Here is a 19,573-nt window from a genome sequence, read left to right on the forward strand (position 1 = left end):
AAGGCTTTCCTGTGGTTTCCTCTTGCTTTAGTCTTCATCCTAAAGCATGCCGTTCTTAGACTGGGTCAGCTCTAATTCTCTCATTTGCTATTTTCCCATGATCTAGAATAGTAACTGGCACACGTTGGTGATTATTACATATTTATTAGAGAGATGAATATTCATCACTGGTTATAAGGTAAAATAGTCCTTACTGGAAGGATGCCTCGGTAGTAATGCAGGGGCAGGAGCTGAGACTTCTCAGTCTTGCTAGCTGAGAGAACTCTGACAATACCCTGGGCCTGGGTGGCTTTATCAGGATGTCTTACAACTTCAGAGGTGGCCACATTTCTTTTCCTTTAAACATATTTAGTTTATATTATAAATGGAATGTATATACATTATAATAGATTTATGTATTTTATTTGATTTTGGTGCTTGGAATATGCTGAACACATGTTCTTTGCTTGTTTTGAGACTGGGTCTGACTATGTAGTTCAGGCTGGCCTTGAACTCACTATGTAGCCTGGGTTGACCTCAAACTCATGGTGATCCTCTCAAGTGTTGGGATTACAGGCATGCGCTAAACACATGTTGTACATTTGTAAAAAGTATAAAAAAGAATGTGTAGCATGACTGTAATCTCAGTATTTGGGAGGATTGAGCATTTTAGGCCAACCTGAACTGAAGTGACACATCTTGTCCCAAAAACAAAAGACAAAACCACCTATAATCCAGTGCTTTTTTCTGTTTGTTTGTTATTTTTGTATACTTTTGGAATTAGAAGAAAATGATGTACATGGGGGGGGTGTTATTTATTTGAGATAGGGTCTCATTATTTTGCCTAGGCTGGTCCTTCAAGGAATCTTCCTGCCAGCTTTACATGGTTTATCTATTTCTTTTTCTTGTGCTGTTGGGGTTTGAACCTAGGGGCTTACACATGCTAGGCAAATGCTCTACCCTCAGCTACATGCCACCTCTTTTTATTTTGTTTTGAAAGTCTCCCTAAATTGCCCATACTATTCTTGAATTTGTGATCCCCCTCAGCAACTGGGATTACAAGAGTGTGCCACCAGGTCCAGGTTACCTGTTATCTTTTCAATGTATTTCCCTGCCTTTGGAACGTACACTGTTTATGTAGTGTCATATCCTGAATTCTGTACTTACATGTGCACGAAAGTGTTAAGAATCATTTTTGATGGCTTTGTGATAATAGTACATTTAACCACTCCGTCATTGTAGATATTCAGGTTGCTTCCTTTGAAACAACTAATACGTTTCTATCTGTATTTCTAATTCCTTATGACAAAGTCCCAGGAGTAGAATTACTGGCTAAAGCTCTTTAAGCTTCTTAAAATCCAGGGCCAAAATATTTCTTAGAAAAGTTTTCCGAGATTTATACTGAAGATCACTATCTTTGGGTGAGATTTGTAACAGCCTTTGCAGAGAAGAGGAGAAAGAGCCCACAAGCTTGGTCCCTGCAGCTGTGTGGCCCCTGCAGTGGGGCGTGAGAGGCACGGGGCGGGGGGGGGGCTCTTCTTGCAGCTCTGCCTCAACTTCTCCTCTGTCGGCAGGTCCACTGTCCTGTTTCCTAATGTTTTCGGTTCTTCGTTTTGTAAGAACACAGAATAGGGGCCGGAGATTTAGCTCAGTGGCTCCTGCCTCGCAAGCACAAGTTCCTGAGTTCTATCCCCGGCACCAAAAAAAAAAAAAAAAAAAAAAGAACGCAGAATAAAAACTGGAGCGGGAATAGAGCAGAGGATGCTAGTGGTGATGGTTGTGGGTAGGGGCTTCCTGTGTTTGAGCAGAGAAGAATTTGTCAACAAAAACCAGCACTTGGAAATCCTTCATAGAAACATCCGCTTATTCTAAAGTGAGCTTCCAAAGACATACAGAATAAGGAAATAAAAGGCAGTAGCTTAGTAGAAGTTGGAGAAGGCCTCTTGGGCTTTCCCCTCCGGCTGAAGGCCCGCGGCCTCTTTAAGGGCAAATCAGGGACCTGGCCCTTTAAATCTGTGTCAATTTCTCCTGACGTCAGCCGCCCGGCCGGTCGCCCCGCAGTTTACCGCCGCGCAGCGCAGCTCACTTTCCCGAGTTCCGAGAGCCGCGCCGCCGCGTCCGCCCGGTCTTAAAGGGCCCTCGTCCCGAAAAACTCGCCACCACCCATCACATCCCTTGCCCTCCGACTCCTCCTCCCTTCGTGGCCGCCCCCGCCCCCGCCCCCGCCCCCGGGGCCCCCTCCCCTCCCCTCCCCTCCCCTCCCCTCGCCCGGCGTCTTCTGGCTCCCAGCAACCAGCCGCCCCTGGTTCTCACGGCCCTGGCGGGGGGCTGCGGGGTTGCGGGGCCTTGCTCAGCCCCCCGCGAGCCGGGGTCCCTTCTCGGAGCCCCCACCTCGCCTGCCCCCCCCGCCCCCCCTCCGTCCGCGGCCCCGGGAGCGCCTCCGCGTCTCCAGGGAGGGGACGTTTCCTAATCTCGGGCCGGGGTTAAAGTTCTGGTCCTGGTGAGATGCTGGAACCTGCGGCCGCAGCCGCAACTCGTCCAGGAGGTGTCCTGTCGCCTGTCTCCACCGCCCCCACTGCTGCCGCCGCCGCCTCTGCCGCCCTTCCGGGGCCATGTTCGCTCCGGGCTTGCCCTTCTTGGTGCTCTTGGCGATCTCGGTCGAGAGCCATATGGGTGTCCTGGGGCCCAAGAACGTCTCGCAGAAAGACGCCGAGTTTGAGCACCTCTACGCGGATGAGGTCAACAGCGAGCTGGTCAACATCTACACCTTCAACCACACTGTGACCCGCAACCGGGTGAGGGCTGAGCTGGGCTGGGCTGGGGGCTGAGGAGAGTGGGTGAGCAGACGGCGAGGCCATGGAACTAGCCGTCCTGACGGTTGCTCCCCAGAACTACACTGGAGCCTCTTTGGCGGTCCTTCCTTTGCCACCAGTGTTTCTCTGAAGCTCCACCTGGACAATTTTTGAAGTTGTCCCTTCTCTTCTCTTCCACCCCTTCCCGCCAATCGGTTGGGTTCTGAGTGAGCTTGGCCTGCTTCCTACCCTGCCCCCAGCACCTGGCAGCCCTGTGAGATCCTGGTGCAAGGGGATAAGGAGCTTGCTCCTAGGGTTGTCCAAACAACCCCAGGAGATGAGACAGGCCCAGAACTGAAAAGACTCTCGGGGAGATGAATGCAAGACTTTCCTGTTTTCCTCAGAGAAAGCCAGTTGGCCTTGTAAGTTAAGGGTGCAGAGATAAGGTCAATTACAAGTTGGGTAGCAAGAGAAAGGGAGTTTGTGCCCTGTGAAGAATCCCTATTTCCCTAAAAACTTCAATTCCTTCCTCTTCCTCTTCATCTTCTTCCGTCTGTCTCCACCTCCCCCTTCCTTCCTCCTCTCTTCTTCCGTTTTTTTTCTTCTTCCTTTCTCTTCTTCTTGCTCTTCTTATTGATTTTTTTGAGGCCGAAATTCACTATCCAGTCCAGGCTGGTCTTGAACTTCCTATGTAGCAGACTGCCTGTGGACTTCTGATCCTCTACCTCAGCCTCCCATGTGTGCCACCATGGCTGGCTTCACCCTGGGTTCTCTTTCATTTCTTTCCAGCCGAGGAAGTTGAGACTGGGGATGCCTAGGTCTGGGACGTCTGGTCCCTTCTTGCAGCTAGGCTGTGTCTCCTGTTAGCTTGCTTGCTTTTTTTTTTCTTTTTGGGAAGGCTCTCACTGCAGTTCAGGCTGGCCTTGAACTCACTATGTAGCCCAGGCTGGCCTCACTGCCATCCTTCTGCCTCAGCCTCCCAAGTGCTGGGGATAGGCCTGTGCCACCACACCTGGCTCCTGCTAGCTTTCTCATCTCTCTCCAGAACTGGATCTGGATCTGGATTTACTAGGAAACAGTGGAGTTGAAAATGGTCAGACTGAGACTTTTTTTTTTCCTAGATGGAGAGAGAGGGTTTGTTTTCTGTCTAGCAAGCCAAGATTTCCCTTCAGTGCTGTTCCCCGAAGTGTGATCTTCTCTTGCTTGTGTGATTTCTTTCTTTGTCCTATATCTGAGGTTACCCTTAGAGCTGCAATGTCTACTTCTTTGGGAAATGCTACCCTAAGCTTTGGGTTTTGGCATCCCATTAATAACTATTCCCAGGATTTTTTTTTTTTTTTTTTGGTACCCGGGATCGAACTCAGGTCCTTGCGCTTGCGAGGCAGGCGCCAGAACCACTGAGCTAAATCCCTGGCCCCTCCCAGGATTTTTTAAAGTTCCCACTGTTATACACAGTACCTTCCTCTATAGGTAAGAATGAGAATATTATTTTGCAGAGGGGGAAATTGAGGCCCAGAAATGCGAAGTGACTTCTCTATAGTCCTGTTCCTTGGTCAGAGCTAAAGATATAACTTGCCTTTCAACATCTCTGCCTTCCCCACATTGTTCCTTACCCCCATCCCTGCTGGCTCTGGCCTCAGATTAGTTGTTGAACCAGAGCCTCATGCTGGTCTCCTGGCTCACAAGGAAGACAATCATTTCTTGCTTTTCTCCTGTGTGTTTGTGTGTGTGTGTGTGCGTGGTGTACATATGCATGTGTGTGCAGGCATGTGCATCCTACGCACATGGATGGAATGGGGTATCCTGGAGACACCCCAGGTCCTGCTGCCCAGAACCCACCTGCGGCCAGGAGCCAGGCTCTTCCTGAGCCTCTCCTCTCACCCAGTCCAGTCCTTCCTGGAGATGGGCCTTGTTCTGGCAGAAGGAGTGTCGATGGCTTCCGAACTGGCCAGGGTAGATGAGGGAGGGAGGGCATGGCTCACAGTCTCTAGCCTTATACCGGGGCAGGGATGGAGATGTGAGAACACTTCCTTGTCATCTCCAGACCGAGGGTGTGCGTGTGTCTGTGAACGTCCTGAACAAGGAGAAGGGAGCGCCTTTGCTGTTTGTGGTCCGCCAGAAGGAGGCTGTGGTGTCCTTCCAGGTGCCCCTAATCCTGCGAGGGCTGTGAGTAGGACCTGGGGAGCAGGGAGGGGTTGGCCTTAGGCCAGTCCTTGCTCAGAGCCTCACCCAGGAACCCTCCCCCCAACCTTCTCCTCTCCACTTCCTGTGCCTGGAGCTTGTCAGCCTAAGGCTTGGGAGTTGTGGGAACCTGATTGGAAGAATTGGGGCCACACTGCTCTGGAGTGGCAGGATAGCAGTCATATCCTGACTCTGCTTTGGGCTATAGGTTTCAGCGCAAGTACCTCTACCAAAAAGTGGAGCGAACACTGTGTCAGCCCCCCACCAAGAATGAGTCTGAGGTCCAATTCTTCTATGTGGATGTCTCCACGCTGTCACCTGTCAACACCACGTATCAGCTCCGGGTCACCCGGATAGATGACTTTGTCCTCAGGTCTGCAGGGTAGAGCGAGGGGTACTGTGGGGACTGGCTTCCTTTCAAGGCTCTAGGAGTGACATAGGGGTCCTTCTGTGCCCTGCAGGACCGGGGAGCAATTTAGCTTCAATACCACTGCAGCCCAGCCCCAGGTAAAATCCTCTTGTCATTGTCATCCTCACCCTTGTGGAGGGACAAATGGGATGTGTGAACATGAGAGCAGGAGTAGAAGTTGGGAGTGGTTGCATTCTCCATGGAGAGTCTGGAAGGAGGAGCTCCCATCCTATTGTGGTGAGGAACAGACAGTGGGTCAGTGTAGAGACATGAGTCTAGTTGCCATCTTTCCAACTCTGCCTGAGTGCTCAGTAAGGTTGCTTACAGTCAAGGCCCTTCTTCCCAGAGAGCCTCCTCTACTTAACCCAAGAAGATTCTGGGGCTTGGCTCATAGGAGACTGTACCATCCAGGGGCAGAGAGCATCCTCACAAGGTGGGGCTCACTCTGCCCTCCTGTGCCCTCAGTACTTCAAGTATGAGTTCCCTGAGGGAGCAGACTCCGTGATTGTCAAGGTGACCTCTGACGTGGCCTTTCCCTGCTCAGTCATCTCCATCCAGGATGTCCTGGTAAGTTGCCTATCCTTTTCCTCTCACCAGTAGGTAGCAGCATCACTAAAGAGAGGGACAGGACCCAGGTCCCCATCCATCTGCCTCTCCCCTCCTTCCTCTGTAGTGCCCTGTCTACGACCTGGACAACAATGTAGCCTTCATTGGCATGTACCAGACTATGACCAAGAAGGCAGCCATCACGGTCCAGGTAGGAAATGCACATGGCCTTCTGGGAGAAGTGGCTGGCTGATAAGCTGGGTGACTTTCCAAACCCTGCCCCTTTTCCTCTGCCCCATTCCTACCCTATCCATGGCTGAATCTTGGCCCTCCAATACCTGTGACTTTGGGTCCCCCAGTATAGGTGAGTTAAACTATAATCCTAGTCACTCTTGGGGATAGGAAAGAGCAGAATTCCCTTTCTTCCTGTCTTTATTTTATTCCTTACAATGCAAATGAGGGCGCTGTTCAAGATGCTACCCTTGGCATAGGTGCATTCTGGTGTCAGGGAGGGAGAAGCGGTGTGTTCACCTCACAACCTCAAGTTTTGCAACTGACAGGCAGTGTGATACCTACCTCCACTTTTTCTTCTACAGCCATGTGGGGCACATACACATTTGCTCACCTGGCCATAATGTAGGTTTGGTTTGGGCTGTGGAGCCAGATAATCCTGGCTCTTCCAGTGGTTGGCAGCATGACCCATGCTAACTTCTGAATCTGTCCAATGCAGGTAATAGTAGTAAAGTAGTATTTCTCTCAAGAATCTTTGTGGGAGCTAGGCACAGTGCCATATGCCTATAATCCCAGCTACTTGGGACTATATATTCCTGGGGCAGAAAGACACAAATTTGAGTCCTACTTGGGCAACTTAGCCAGACTTTGTCTCAAAATAAAAAATAAAAGAAGAGCTCAATGCAAAGGCCCTGTGTTCAATTCCCAGTACCAAAAAATAATTTGTTTTTTTGTTTTGTTTTTTTTTGGTACCAGGGATCGAACTTGGGTCCTTGTGCTTGCACAGCAGGCAGCGAAACTACTGAGCTAAATCCCCCCCCCCAAATAATTTGTCATTGGATTAAGTAATATGTGTAAAGATTTTAGCATAGTATCTGGCCCAGAGTAAACATCAGAAAAGAATGGTGGCCATGACGATGATCCTTCTCCTCTTCCACACCCTGCAGCGCAAAGACTTCCCCAGCAACAGCTTTTACGTAGTGGTGGTGGTGAAGACTGAAGACCAGGCCTGCGGGGGTTCCTTGCCTTTCTACCCCTTTGTAGAAGGTACACTCTGTGCCTGATGCATACTAGGGCTGGGGAGTGCTTGGTGGCTTCTTGAGGGCTGGAAGAGCCCACATAGCTGTTGGTGGATCTGATGGGACACAGGGTTTTGGCCCCAGTGCCTCCAAGCCCAGGTCCCACTGACTCTCACCAAGCTCCTGGCAACTGCTTTGCCTCTTTGACATTTTACTTCCAGATGAACCGGTTGATCAAGGGCACCGCCAGAAAACCCTGTCAGTGCTGGTATCCAAAGCAGTCACGTGTGAGTGTGGGTGACTGAGTGGGATAGGCCGGCCTCCCTGTCTCTTCTGCTCAGACCCAGGGGTGAGGGTGTTCTCTGAACAGGAAGGTGGTGAGGACCTACCCAGGCAGGCCATTGGGTGGAGGTTGGTGTTCTTGGCAGGGAGGTGGGTTCCCTGGTGTAGGGCACGGAGTCTGTGACCCAAGTCTGAAGAGTTGAGTTCTAGGTCACTCTCTGCACTTACCAGGAGCAGAATCTCATCAAGCCAGATGTAATAAAATCAGTCTTATTAACACAGTCGTGAAGCTTAGCACAAAATTAGCAGCAAAATTTGGGGGCCTTAGTCAGTGTTCAGTAAATATTTACTGAGTGATTAAATGTGCCCTGTATAAACTGGCGAATATAAGGTAAAAATAAGGAATATGGTAGGAATAAGGAAATGTGGTAGGAGGGGAAAGAAGCTGCTTCTCCTACATGGCTTATTTACCCAGCAAATATTTATTGGGTCCTTCCTATATGTCAGGTGCTATGCTAGGGCTATTTTCTTTCTTTTTCCCTCCCTCCCTCCTTCCACTCCCCTTCCCTCCTTTTCCTTCCCTTTCTATCCTTTCCCATCCCTTCTCCTTCTTCCCTCCCTCTCTCTCTTTTTTCTCTCTCTCTTTTTCTTTCTTTCTCTTTGAGATAGTGTCTTTCTATATAGTTCATACTGACCTTGAACTTGCTATGTGGCCTGGGCTGGCCTAGAGCTTGAGATTCTTCTGCCTCATCCTTGTGCGTTCTGGGATTGTAGATGTGTACCACCACACAGGGCTATGGGTTACACTTCATAAGGAGATCCTGTGTAGAGAGACAGGCGGTTGTTGCTCTGCAGGATGCCAAAGAGCTGTGATGAGCAAAGGACAAGTCACTGCCTGAGTGAAGGACAGAGAAGATTTCCTAGAGGGAAAAAATCACAGTTCTTGGGATGTGGTTTAAAAGTTAAGTTGAAGTAGAGTTTTCAAGAAATAGAAAATTCTAGCATAAGAAGCAACATGAGCAAAGGCAAAATCATGTCAGAATTTGAGGAATTGGGAAATTGCCAGTTGTTCACACTTCGAGAGACATGATGAGCTACACAGAGAAGCCAGATCATGAAGACCTTGGTGCCATGGTGGGCACTGTTGCAAGCTTTTGCCTTCCTGTTTCTTCCCTTGCAGCTGAGGCCTACGTTGGTGGGATGCTCTTTTGCCTGGGGATATTTCTCTCCTTCTACCTGTTGACCGTCCTCCTGGCCTGTTGGGAGAACTGGAGGTGAGATGGAACTCTTGGGCCTCCCCTGATTGGGATTGGTAGACAGGGGCATGGTGGAGATTGCCTGCCAGGACCTGAGCTCGCTTAGGGTAATCTAATGATCCTCCAACAAAGCTGGTCCCTCATAGGGTTTGTCATCCGTGAGCCACTTCTCTGAAGGACAGCCCCTCCCCTCAGTCTCCTTCCCGAGAAGTGAGACCCTGAGTTGCTCCCCAGCCTGAGAGGACTTCTGATCCAGGCTAGAGGACCGCATTAGAAGGATCAGAATGGGGTGGCAAGGGTAGAAGGGAGGCCAGCCCAGCACAGAGGGATCCTTGTCCCGCCCCATCTGGGTGTCCTCTGGATTCTTTCCCTACAGGCAGAAGAAGAAGACTCTTCTGCTGGCCATAGACCGAACCTGCCCAGAAAGTGGTACCTCCAGGGGGACTGGGAGGGGAGGGCAGGGTTTGGTTACTGTCTCCAAAGGGAAAATGGTGGGTGGCTCCCTCATGGGTTGGAGGAGGAAGTGCTGGGGAATTTGGATTGTTCAGACAGGGAATAACATTCTTGTGCCCATCCATCCCTAACACACCACCCTGGAAGCTGTCACTTGATCTCTTTGTTCTGCATCTGTCTGCACTGTCCACTTCAGGCAGTACAGCTCACAGTATCCGGGGTTATTAACATTCTGCTCTCTTTCTTCACCTTCCCTTACTCTCTGTCCTCCCTCCTGCTTGGGACCTTCTCTCTCAGCTTCTCTCCTTGGTAAGCTCCAGGTGCTAGGGATAGAGGAGCTGCAGTCCAGGGGGAGGGAGTTGAAGCCCAGGGTTGTCAGGGGGGGTGGCTGGGCAGCCAGATGTTGTGTATCCTTACGGTTGGTAGCTTGGGTGTGTTGGTTTCCTGACTTTCTTCTCTCTAGGGAGGACACAGGGTGGCATGTTTCCATTGAGAGGCATGCTGGGGTTCAAGCATGTGTGCTGTGGTAGGGGGAGTGAGATGTGTTTGCCTGGATAGGTGTTTACTTTTTGCAGTTGGCATGGCTCCTCTGTGGCTGTCTTTTCTGGATTTTTCCCTCTTCCCCCAGACTGTAGACCTCTCTGCTTCCAGGGCTAAAGGGACCTTGACATCTCATTGCAGGTCACCCTCGGGTCCTGGCTGATTCCTTTCCTGGCAGCTCTTATGAGGGTTACAACTATGGCTCCTTGGGTAAGTGTCAAAGCCAGAAAATGTACTTGCCCATTCCTACCTCAGTCTCCATGTGTTGAAGAGGCAGCAGCCTCCTCTTGATACCTGAGCCCTTGCAGCTTCTCAGAGCCCCATAGGGATGGGCCCCTTTCTCTGAGGTCACTCCCTCTTGCCTCACCACTTACTGTTCCCTGCAGAGAATGGTTCCGGATCCACTGATGCTTTGGTTGACAGTGCTGGTAGTGGGGACCTGTCTTACAGTTACCAGGGTGAGTGGGCCAGGCAGGCAGGGTGTATGGTACAGGGCCGCTATTGGCTGGATGAAACATCAGGGTGGACAGTTGCCTCTTCTGGCAGATGCTAGAAAAAGAAAAGAGCCTGCTGTTCTCCTGCCCTCTCTCCTCCCTCATTATTTTCTCCTTGTCCCCAGTTCCCTGGTAACTTTCCCTTTCCTTTGAAGGGCACGACCAGTTCAAGCGGCGCCTCCCCTTTGGCCAGATGCGGCAGCTGTGCATTGCCATGGGTAGATGTGGGGAGGGGGTGGGGCTGCCAATCAGCTCCTGCCAGGGTGGTTGACTGGAGCCTATTGGCTCTGGGACTAGAAAGATGCTTGGTGCATGGCTTCCCATCTAATGCCAGTGATGCCGGCTTGTGTGTCTTCTGAGATAGACAAGTGTGGTCCCCAGTGCTGGTGGGCTGGCACCTCAGCTACCCCCAGGTCAGATATTCTAGTTGGTGTCCTTTTTGCCAGCACCATCCTCACCTGGTCTTCAAGGGTCAGATTTCTGGCCTCTGGGGGCTTTGATTAGGTGAGGTCACAGAAGGAAGCTTCTGAAAGCGGGAGACGGATGAGGATAAAGAAGAGTGCTCTTTGTAGAGGCAGCCTCTTGCCCTTTCCTATACCCCAGACCTGCTGGCTCATTAACCCAGCGGGGGCCAAGGCAGTGTCTTCTCAGAACCCACAGGGCCAGGCACCTTGTAATCAACATGACTGGCTGAATTCAATCCTGTTACTTGTGTGCAGGGCCTGGGGTCTGCCTGGCCTGGGAAGTTCTAGCTCAGGCAGGGGAGCCAGGCGTGGAGCACAGCTGGGGCTGTCCCTCTGTGGTCTCCTCTTTGCAGAGGCCACCCTTGCTCACCCCTGGCTTAGAAGTACCTCACACCTCCCAGCACCTAAGCCCACCCCCAACCCTGCTCTGAGCTATGGCCCACAGTTTGCCTCTTCCCCAGTGCCTAGTAATTTGGACAATTGCCTTGACTGGGTGGGGCCGACCTCAAGTTTTGTGCTCACCATCCCCATTCCTTTTTCCCTGCCCTTCCCAGACCACCCCTTTGACCCAGTGGGTCCTCGGCCACGCCTGGATTCCATGAGCTCCGTGGAAGAGGATGACTATGACACACTGACTGACATCGAGTCCGACAAGAATGTCATTCGCACCAAGGTCTGATACCCAAGGGCCTGGCCCTGGCTGGAATTTTCTGACCATGGGGCATTCTGTGTTCAGGCCCCACATACTTCCGCGGTCTATTAGGGAAGCAGAGGAAGAGCTCAGCTGGGCCAGAATAGGCGAAATTAACTTGGCTCCCAACCCCTTCCCCAACTGGCTGGCAAAGACCCTGCCACAGTGTGATGGCTTAGGTTCCTGTCTGCATGGGTTCTAGGGTGGTAGGTAAACAGAGCTCCCCCTGCTTCTCCCCAGCAATACCTCTACGTGGCTGACCTGGCACGGAAGGACAAACGTGTTCTGCGGAAGAAGTACCAGATCTACTTTTGGTGGGTAGACGGGGCAGGTGGGGGACTCCTGTCACAGGGGGTGGGGACTTCTCAGGTTCTGCCCACCTTACTGCTACTTTCCTGCTCCTCAGGAACATCGCCACCATTGCTGTCTTCTATGCCCTTCCTGTGATACAGCTGGTGATCACCTACCAGACGGTGAGGAGCCAGGTCTGGCTTACCTTGGTCACAGTCTGGGACTTAGCCCTAAAGCACGGAGCCTAGAAGCCAGGGCTCTCCCTCCAATGAGCACAGGTCTTAGGTCCCAACTCTGCCATGCCAGCTGAGAGACCTTGGGCAAATCACTTAACTTCCCTGTGCATCAGTTTCTATGTCTGCGAAATGAGGGCAACTTGAAAACAGTGTGGTGAGGATTATGAAACAAAAGTCATGGGGCTTTGTAAGTGTTGGTTTCCCTTCTCTTTTCTATGTACTGTGGGGCAGGAACTTCTGTCACGGTCATGTGTCAGGGTTTCTAGCCACACCTAAGGAGGTGGGCAATGCTGTGCCACTTGGCATCTGTTTTCAGAAGAGGTAGATGCCCGGGCACATGCACACATGCTAGCCATGGTGACAGGTGCTCTCTTGCCATTCAGGCCCAGGTTGTGGTGTGGGCTGTGGGCTGAGATGGGCATGTTAACAGCTCCCCCCCCCACACAGGTGGTGAATGTCACAGGCAATCAGGACATCTGCTACTACAACTTCCTCTGTGCTCACCCACTGGGCAACCTCAGGTGGGGATTGTGCTAGGAGTCCCCTTCTGCAGGGGAGCCAGGAACCAGGGCAGGGATGGGGGTACTTTGTAAATGTCTGCCCAGGCCAGAGAAAAGGTCTGTATGTGAGGCCAACACAGTGTACCTTGAATTGCCCTTTCTAGCGCCTTCAACAACATCCTCAGCAACCTGGGGTACATCCTGCTGGGGCTGCTCTTCCTGCTCATCATCCTGCAGCGGGAGATCAACCACAACCGGGCCCTGCTGCGCAACGATCTCTATGCCATGGTGAGTGAGCACCTGCCTGCCTGCTGAGACCTCAGCTCCAGCACATACTCAGGGCCTTGGCTCTAGTCCATGCTTTTTGGCAGGAATGGCCCAGCCCAGACTAGCTCTGCCTCCCCAGCCCTGCCCTGCTCTGCCTGGGTCCTGCCCTGCCTTATCCTTCCTTCCCTTCCCTGTCCCTATACTACTCAGCCCAGCACAGCCCAGCACAGCCCAGCACAGCCCTGCTTTACCCTGCCTGCCTGGATCCTGCCCTGCCTTATCCTCCCATGCCTTCCCTATACTACTCAGCCCAGCCTGGCCCAGCCCAGCCCTGCCCTGCCCTGCCTGGATCCTGCTCTGCCTTGTCCTTTCTTACCCTCTCTATACTACTCAGTCCAGCCCTGCCCTACCCTGCCCTGCCCTGCCCAGCCCTGCCCTGCCCTGCCCTGCCCTGCCCTGCCCTGCCCTGCCTGGATCCTGCTCTGCCTTATCCTTTCTTACCCTCTCTATACTACTCAGTCCAGCCCTGCCCTGCCCTGCCCTGCCCTGCCCAGCCCAGCCCTGCCCTGCCCTGCCCTGCCCTGCCCTGCCTGGATCCTGCTCTGCCTTATCCTTTTTTACCCTCTCTATACTACTCAGTCCAGCCCTGCCCTGCCCTGCCCTGCCCTGCCAAGCCCTGCCCTGCCCAAGTCTTCCCTGTTCTGGTCCCCTTGCTCTGCCTTCTCTTGCCCAGCCTTCCACATATACCCACTCAACATGGATCCACCCCTTTTCTTTTATTCCTTACAGGATGACCTGTTTGGGTCCCTTCTTCCCTTCCTACCTCACCCTCCTGCCCTTCCCTTCTTCCCTACAGGAATGTGGGATTCCCAAACACTTCGGTCTATTCTATGCCATGGGCACAGCACTGATGATGGAGGGACTTCTTAGTGCTTGCTATCACGTCTGCCCCAACTATACTAATTTCCAGTTTGGTAAGTGGAGCTCCCTCTTTGGCTGAACCTAGCCTGCCTGAGCCCTGCACTACTCCTAGGTCACCAAAGGTATCTCTAAGACTCAGCCCTATAGGGAACTCCAAGGCTAGGGTAGCTGCGATGGCACATACATATCCCACATATGGTAAATGGGCCTCTGCTGAGCTTGTCCTACATAAAGGCATGCATAAGCTCAGAAAGCAGAACCATTAGGAATGGTGCTCACAGACCAAGAAGCTCAGACTAAGTTGTCTTTGTCATCAGGAGGCATCAGACTAGTGACAACTAGTGAGGTGGCAGGGACAGTAAGGGACTGGAGTTCACCCTGCTTCCACCTCACTCCACGTTATAACAAGATATGGGGCCCTCTTCCTTGCTGGTTGCTGGGCTGAGGTTCTCTGCTAAGGCCTGGCGGATGTTCCATGTCCCCCAACCCAGACACATCGTTCATGTACATGATTGCTGGACTCTGCATGCTGAAGCTCTACCAGAAGCGGCACCCAGACATCAATGCCAGCGCCTACAGTGCCTATGCCTGCTTGGCCATCGTCATCTTCTTCTCCGTGCTGGGCGTGGTGAGTGCTTACCCCAGGGGAAGTGCACACACATATTCCCACATGTGGGTGTGCATGCTGCCTCTCCACCTGCTGGAGAGATCTTGCTCCTTCCTGGGCACTCCCTCACTCGTGCTGCCTATGGCCTTCTGACAGGTCTTTGGCAAAGGGAACACGGCATTTTGGATTGTCTTCTCCGTCATTCACATCATTGCCACCCTGCTCCTCAGCACGCAGCTCTATTACATGGGCCGCTGGAAGCTGGGTAAGAGCCTTCCCAGGGCAGGGCATGGGAGAGAGGGCTGAGGAACCTCTGGAGTGAGGGGTTGGTGGCCTTGGGGACCTAAACAGACTGGAGACCTTTCGGTTCTGTCCTTTCACTGAGGGCCCTGGAGGAATCACTGGGTGAGGAATTCGAGATGGCTGTGCCCTCTGAAGGCTCTGGCTTTTTTCAGCTGGCACAGGCCAGGGGTCCAGCACGGAAGAGTACCCTGTGCTCTTCAGCAGCATGCCCTTCTCCTTGCAGACTGGGGGATCTTCCGCCGCATCCTCCATGTGCTCTACACGGACTGCATCCGGCAGTGCAGCGGGCCCCTCTACGTGGTACCTGCCCGGCTCCCCAGCCCCTTTCTCCTCCCCACTGTTCTCTTCCCTCCAGTGGGGACAGGGAAGCGTAGCAGGGAACCCGGGGTAGGGGAGAGGACTCGCTGACTTGGGCCTTCTGCCACTTTTCTCCCTGTCTCTCTTCTTCCTCTCAGTCTCCATGTCTCTGCTTCCCCCCAGGACCGCATGGTGCTGCTGGTCATGGGCAACATTATCAACTGGTCGCTGTGAGTGTGGCCATTGGCTGGGGTAACCTGGCTGGGAAGACAGCTGGGGGGCGTGGCCAGCCACTGGCTGCCTTGGGGCCTGTGGACAACTTGTAGGTGTTGGGCGTAAGGGATAAGGGCTGAGGAGAGAGGTGTTGGTCCCTGGGCTTCAAGAGTCTTCTGTAGGCCCCTGAACCCAGCCCAGCATCATGATAGAAAGTAGTGGTGTGGGGACCAGGGAGAGGGCTCCTGCTCTTGGCCCTCCCCTGCTTCGCCAATCCCTCTCCCCTCCCTCTTCCCTCTTGCAGGGCTGCCTATGGGCTCATCATGCGGCCCAATGATTTTGCCTCCTACTTGTTGGCCATTGGTATCTGCAACCTACTACTTTACTTTGCCTTCTACATTATCATGAAGGTGAGTGGGGAGAGCTGAGCCTCTTCTCTCAACTGCTCTGCTTTTGGGAATGGATATGGGCATGGTCTTCCTGGGCAACCATGAGAGGGAATGAAAATTTTCTGTCCATTTCTATGCCAGCGAGGTTTGAGGAGCAGGGAGGCTAGAACCAACCACTGAGCAAGCACTCTGCCACTGATCTCCACTCCCAGGTCCCAGCCCAGGGGCCCTTTCATTGCAGAGATTGAGAGGAGGTGGGGCTTTCAAAATCTGTGATGGGCTGGGGCCTCTGAGGACCAGGTGCCTTCCAGGTGAGCTTCCCCAGACCCTCCAGTGTGAGAGGAGAGCCCCCAGCTCGTACCCTTTGTTGGCACCAGGTTCCTGGGGATGTGGAGGCCCAGTGAGGGTGGACGTCAGGTGAGGACATAAGACTACTAGCATGAGGACTGGTTGAGTTCCATGTGTGAGATGCTGGGGGTCCGAGCAGGCTTCCTAAGGGAGGGCCAGGAGGGCCCCAGGAGAGGGAGTCCAGAAAAGGCTGGGCAGTGGCTTGGGTTGAAGTCTGGCCCTCAGCTCTCTTCCCTTTCCCTACTCCCACCCAGCTCCGGAGCGGGGAGCAAATCAAGCTTATCCCTCTGCTCTGCATCATCTGCACCTCTGTGGTCTGGGGCTTTGCGCTCTTCTTCTTCTTCCAGGGACTCAGCACCTGGCAGGTGAGTAGTCACCTTGGCTTACCATGAGCCCACGGAGGGCCTGTTTTCTCCTGAGACCAACACTTTTCATATCCGCTTCCTCATACCCTAATATTCAATATTCCAGCATGGAGATGTCCCCCATTTTACTTAGCAGGCAGCTGAGTCTTGGGCCAACTGATCTTCCCAAGGGCACACAGCCAGGGTGTGGTCACCCTTTCAGTCTGTGGTCAGAGCTAAGTTTGCCATGGTCTCGCCTACGAGATGCTCATAATCTAGTGTAAGAGAGACACTTTTTTCTTTAGTGTTGAGGATCAAACCTGGCCTCGGACATATGCTGTGCACTGCTATATTCCTAGCCCCTAGCTCATGTCTTGTTCTTTATAATACGATGCATGAAATGAAGGGTACAGGCAAGATGGGAAGGTAAAGGTAGATTTGGAGGTCAGTGAACGTACACATTTGGGAGCCAAGCAAAGCCTGCAAGCTCCTCAAGGTAGGGCAGGCCTTGGTCATGTCTGTGGCCTCAGTGTAGCACAGACAGCTGTAGGTACAAGCAGATGACCAGGAAATGTAGAGTAGAGGTTGTGGATAGACCAGGGAGGACCCTGAACATCACATAGCGCACGACTGTCTTCCTGGGGCCAGTGGTGTGACTTGGCAACCGTACTTAGGGGAAATGGTGACCGTGGAGGACAGACGAGAACAGGGATGGGGCCAAGGCAGGGCAGTGAGTTCTGCATCTGAGATGAAGTATCTCCAAGTAATCATAGCCCTCTGTTCATGGAAAGAAGGATGAAGAGGCCAGGTGTGCTGGTACATGCCTGTAATCCCAGCACTCTGGGAAGCTGAGGCAGGAAGATGGCAAGCTTGAGGCCAGCCTGGGCAACTTGGGGAATTAACAAGATCCTGTCTTAAAACAAAAAGTGATGGGGTTATAGCTCAGTGCAAAGGCTCTGGGTTCAATCCCAAGTACAAAAAAAAGGGAGGAGGCTGAAGGGAGGATGAGAGTGAAAGAAAAAGGAAGACAGAAGAAAGAAAAGGGAAGACAGCAAACTTGGGCAAACATTTGTAACAAAAAGCCATTTTGTAGATGTGGGGGCTGAGGGGCAGGAATGAGTCAGAACCAGGTGCTTTTTGGCCTGAAGCTGGGAGGAGCAGGTGCCCCAGAGGGAGAGGGCCAGTGGGTCTGGCCCTGGCTTCCCTGGAGCAGGGTCAGCAGGCTGCTGCCACTGTCCCTCCCACAGAAAACTCCTGCAGAGTCAAGGGAGCACAATCGGGACTGCATCCTCCTTAACTTCTTTGATGACCACGACATCTGGCACTTCCTGTCCTCCATCGCCATGTTTGGGTCCTTCCTGGTACACGAGATACCCCTGCCCTGAGTGGGGAGGGTGGAGGAGAGGCAGAGGCTGCCTCTTTTGCGCCTGACCCAGTATCTGCCCCCTAGGTGTTGCTGACACTGGATGACGACTTGGATACTGTGCAGCGGGACAAGATCTATGTCTTTTAGCAGGAGCTGGGCCCCTTGCTTTACCTCATGGGGCCCTTAGCTCCTCTTTGTCACCTGCCAAGGTGCCTCTATGGTACCGGGGTTGTGAGCCCCAGCCTTGCTGCCCAACACTGGATGGTGGTGGGACAGCGAGGTCTAGCGCAGGCCAGACTCCGTACAGTCATGGTGGTATTGAGCCTTGCAGCTTCCCTCTGCCAGGGAGGAGGCCTGCTCCCCTGATAGCCCAGACATTGGCCAAATTGCTGCTTTTTTCTCAGTGTTGGGGCCTCCCACAGGCCCCCACCTGTCTGTTGGCTCTCCGTTTGTCCCTCTGAAGGAGGAAGGAGGGAAGGTGATACCCTCCCCATTTCATGCCTTGCATTCTACCCATGCTCCCCGCCCCCTCAGTCTGGAACCCAGGGCCCTTTCTTCCTATGCTTCCACTCCAGGACCCTGGTCTGGGACCTGATTTGTGTCCTGCCACGGGGCTCCAGTTCTCCCGGGGGCTGTACCTCGCTGCCATCACTGCCTACTCTGGTCAGCCAGGGTCGATACAGGTGTGGGATTTTGGGGGCTGGCCAACTGGTTCCAGGCTTTTGGTGCTACGGCCTACAAGAGGCCCAGAGCAGGCTCCTCCCACTCTGATCTGTGCTCGGGCTGGTGTTTAGCAGTGGCGTTTAGCTCAGCTTGAGAGCCTCCTCTGACTGAGGGGCTGAATTCGGAGGTCATCTCTTCATTTCATAAGCCTCCCAGACTGATGCCAGCACCAGGATTGGAGGGAAAAACAATTCACCTGTCCCTTTCTGAGTCCTCAGTCCTGCCAAGCCCCAAGTGGGGCCTTTCAGTGCCACTGACACTGCCCAAGAATGTCCAGGGGCAGAGGAGGGTGGTATAGAGCCCAGCCCATCCTCCCTCCACAGCTGCGGGAGCCCCAGTGCCTATCTGAGAAAGGGGCTTATGGAAGGGACATGCCATTTCCCTCTGCGTCCCCAGTCCCAGTCTCACTGTCAGACCCAGGGCTGGCTTCTGAGTCCATCCAGTCTTCAGCCAAGTTTCGTCAGGCGCGCGTGCGCGCGCGCGCACACACACACACACACACACACACACGCACGCCTTGGAGTTTACATGGAGTTGCCTCAGCTCTGGGCCCTCTGGCTGCTCTGGTCCTTGATTCCCTTCACCTTACCTGGTCCATTCCAGATACCAAGGATGGGGCTGATCAGGTTGAGTCTCTGCCTTGGGGTGGGAATGTGATTTAGTCTCCCCAACTATTTATAGCTCTCCTTGGCCTGGGATAGGAGGCTGGTCTGGGTCTTCATTCCAGAGCTCCGTTTTATGTGTTTCCATACTATGGTTGTGTTTCTGTTTTCTATGAATGAGTGCATTCAATAAAGAAACGACCAGATGCAGTTCCTGTGCCCCTTATTTTCTCTCCCATCCTGGGTGATGTTGAGAGTGAGTGATGGGCTGGGATCTTCCTTTTCCCACTTTGGGACCACCTCTCCCCATGTCATCCTCTACCTCAAACAACACCATTAACTTGGTAAACATTTACCAGGGCTGCCTCTGTAGCAGACACTGCTGAGCAGAGGCTAGGAATTGGGAAAGCCTTTGCTGTGCCATCTCCCCTCTAAGATCCCCCGTACCTGGTAAATAGCAACTGGCTCTGCCCACCTGGCACCTACTCATCAGGCTGAGGCCGGCTTCACTTCTGCCTGAGCATTTCCCAGCTTAGGCTGCAGAGTCAAGGTGGGTACTCGGGATGTCAATACAGGAATGGAATGTGCCAAAGAGGGTGGGCAGGCTCCAAGTGAAGAAAGTTTTGAAACATCCATAGGCCAGGCATGGTGGCGCATACCTATAATTCCCACATTCTGGAAGGCTGAGGCAGGAAGATCTCAAATTCAATCCCAGCCCGGGCAATTTAGTAGCTTAGTAGGACCCTGTCTCAAAAAAAATGCTAGGAATGTAGCTCAGTGTGGAAGGCCTTGATTTGATTTCAGCAGGCTAAGACAAAAATCAGGGGCC

General features: G+C 52.9%; 1 protein-coding gene across 8 annotated transcripts; it reads left to right on the top strand.

Moving 5' to 3' along the window:
• Positions 1–2,112: 2,112 nt before the first annotated feature.
• On the top strand, positions 2,113–18,950 carry Sidt2 (SID1 transmembrane family member 2). Of its 8 annotated transcripts, none has more exons than XR_015451678.1 (27): positions 2,113–2,774; positions 4,816–4,937; positions 5,161–5,325; positions 5,414–5,459; positions 5,827–5,928; positions 6,035–6,118; positions 7,086–7,185; positions 7,379–7,444; positions 8,620–8,713; positions 9,072–9,124; positions 9,830–9,898; positions 10,075–10,146; positions 10,338–10,400; positions 11,201–11,319; positions 11,578–11,651; positions 11,744–11,810; positions 12,312–12,385; positions 12,529–12,652; positions 13,488–13,605; positions 14,044–14,180; positions 14,316–14,424; positions 14,686–14,762; positions 14,918–14,989; positions 15,277–15,382; positions 15,964–16,074; positions 17,301–17,414; positions 17,504–18,950. XR_015451678.1 is itself a non-coding variant. In XM_004856655.4 (27 exons), exons 1-27 carry the CDS (start codon positions 2,592–2,594, stop codon positions 17,564–17,566), a joined length of 2,559 nt encoding a protein of 852 aa, XP_004856712.1. In that variant the 5' UTR covers positions 2,113–2,591; the 3' UTR covers positions 17,567–18,950. The 8 variants fall into 8 exon arrangements, 6 of the variants coding, with proteins under 6 accessions (XP_004856712.1, XP_087068538.1, XP_004856714.1 ...); XM_004856655.4 differs by having other exon boundaries at positions 14,943–14,989; XM_087212412.1 differs by lacking the exon at positions 17,301–17,414 and having other exon boundaries at positions 14,943–14,989.
• The last annotated feature ends 623 nt before the right edge of the window (positions 18,951–19,573 follow it).

This window comes from Heterocephalus glaber, unplaced genomic scaffold, assembly GCF_053883595.1.
Source record: "Heterocephalus glaber isolate CG9 unplaced genomic scaffold, H.glaber_assembly_v1.0 deba00001429, whole genome shotgun sequence".
Classification (NCBI taxonomy): Eukaryota; Metazoa; Chordata; class Mammalia; order Rodentia; family Bathyergidae; genus Heterocephalus; species Heterocephalus glaber.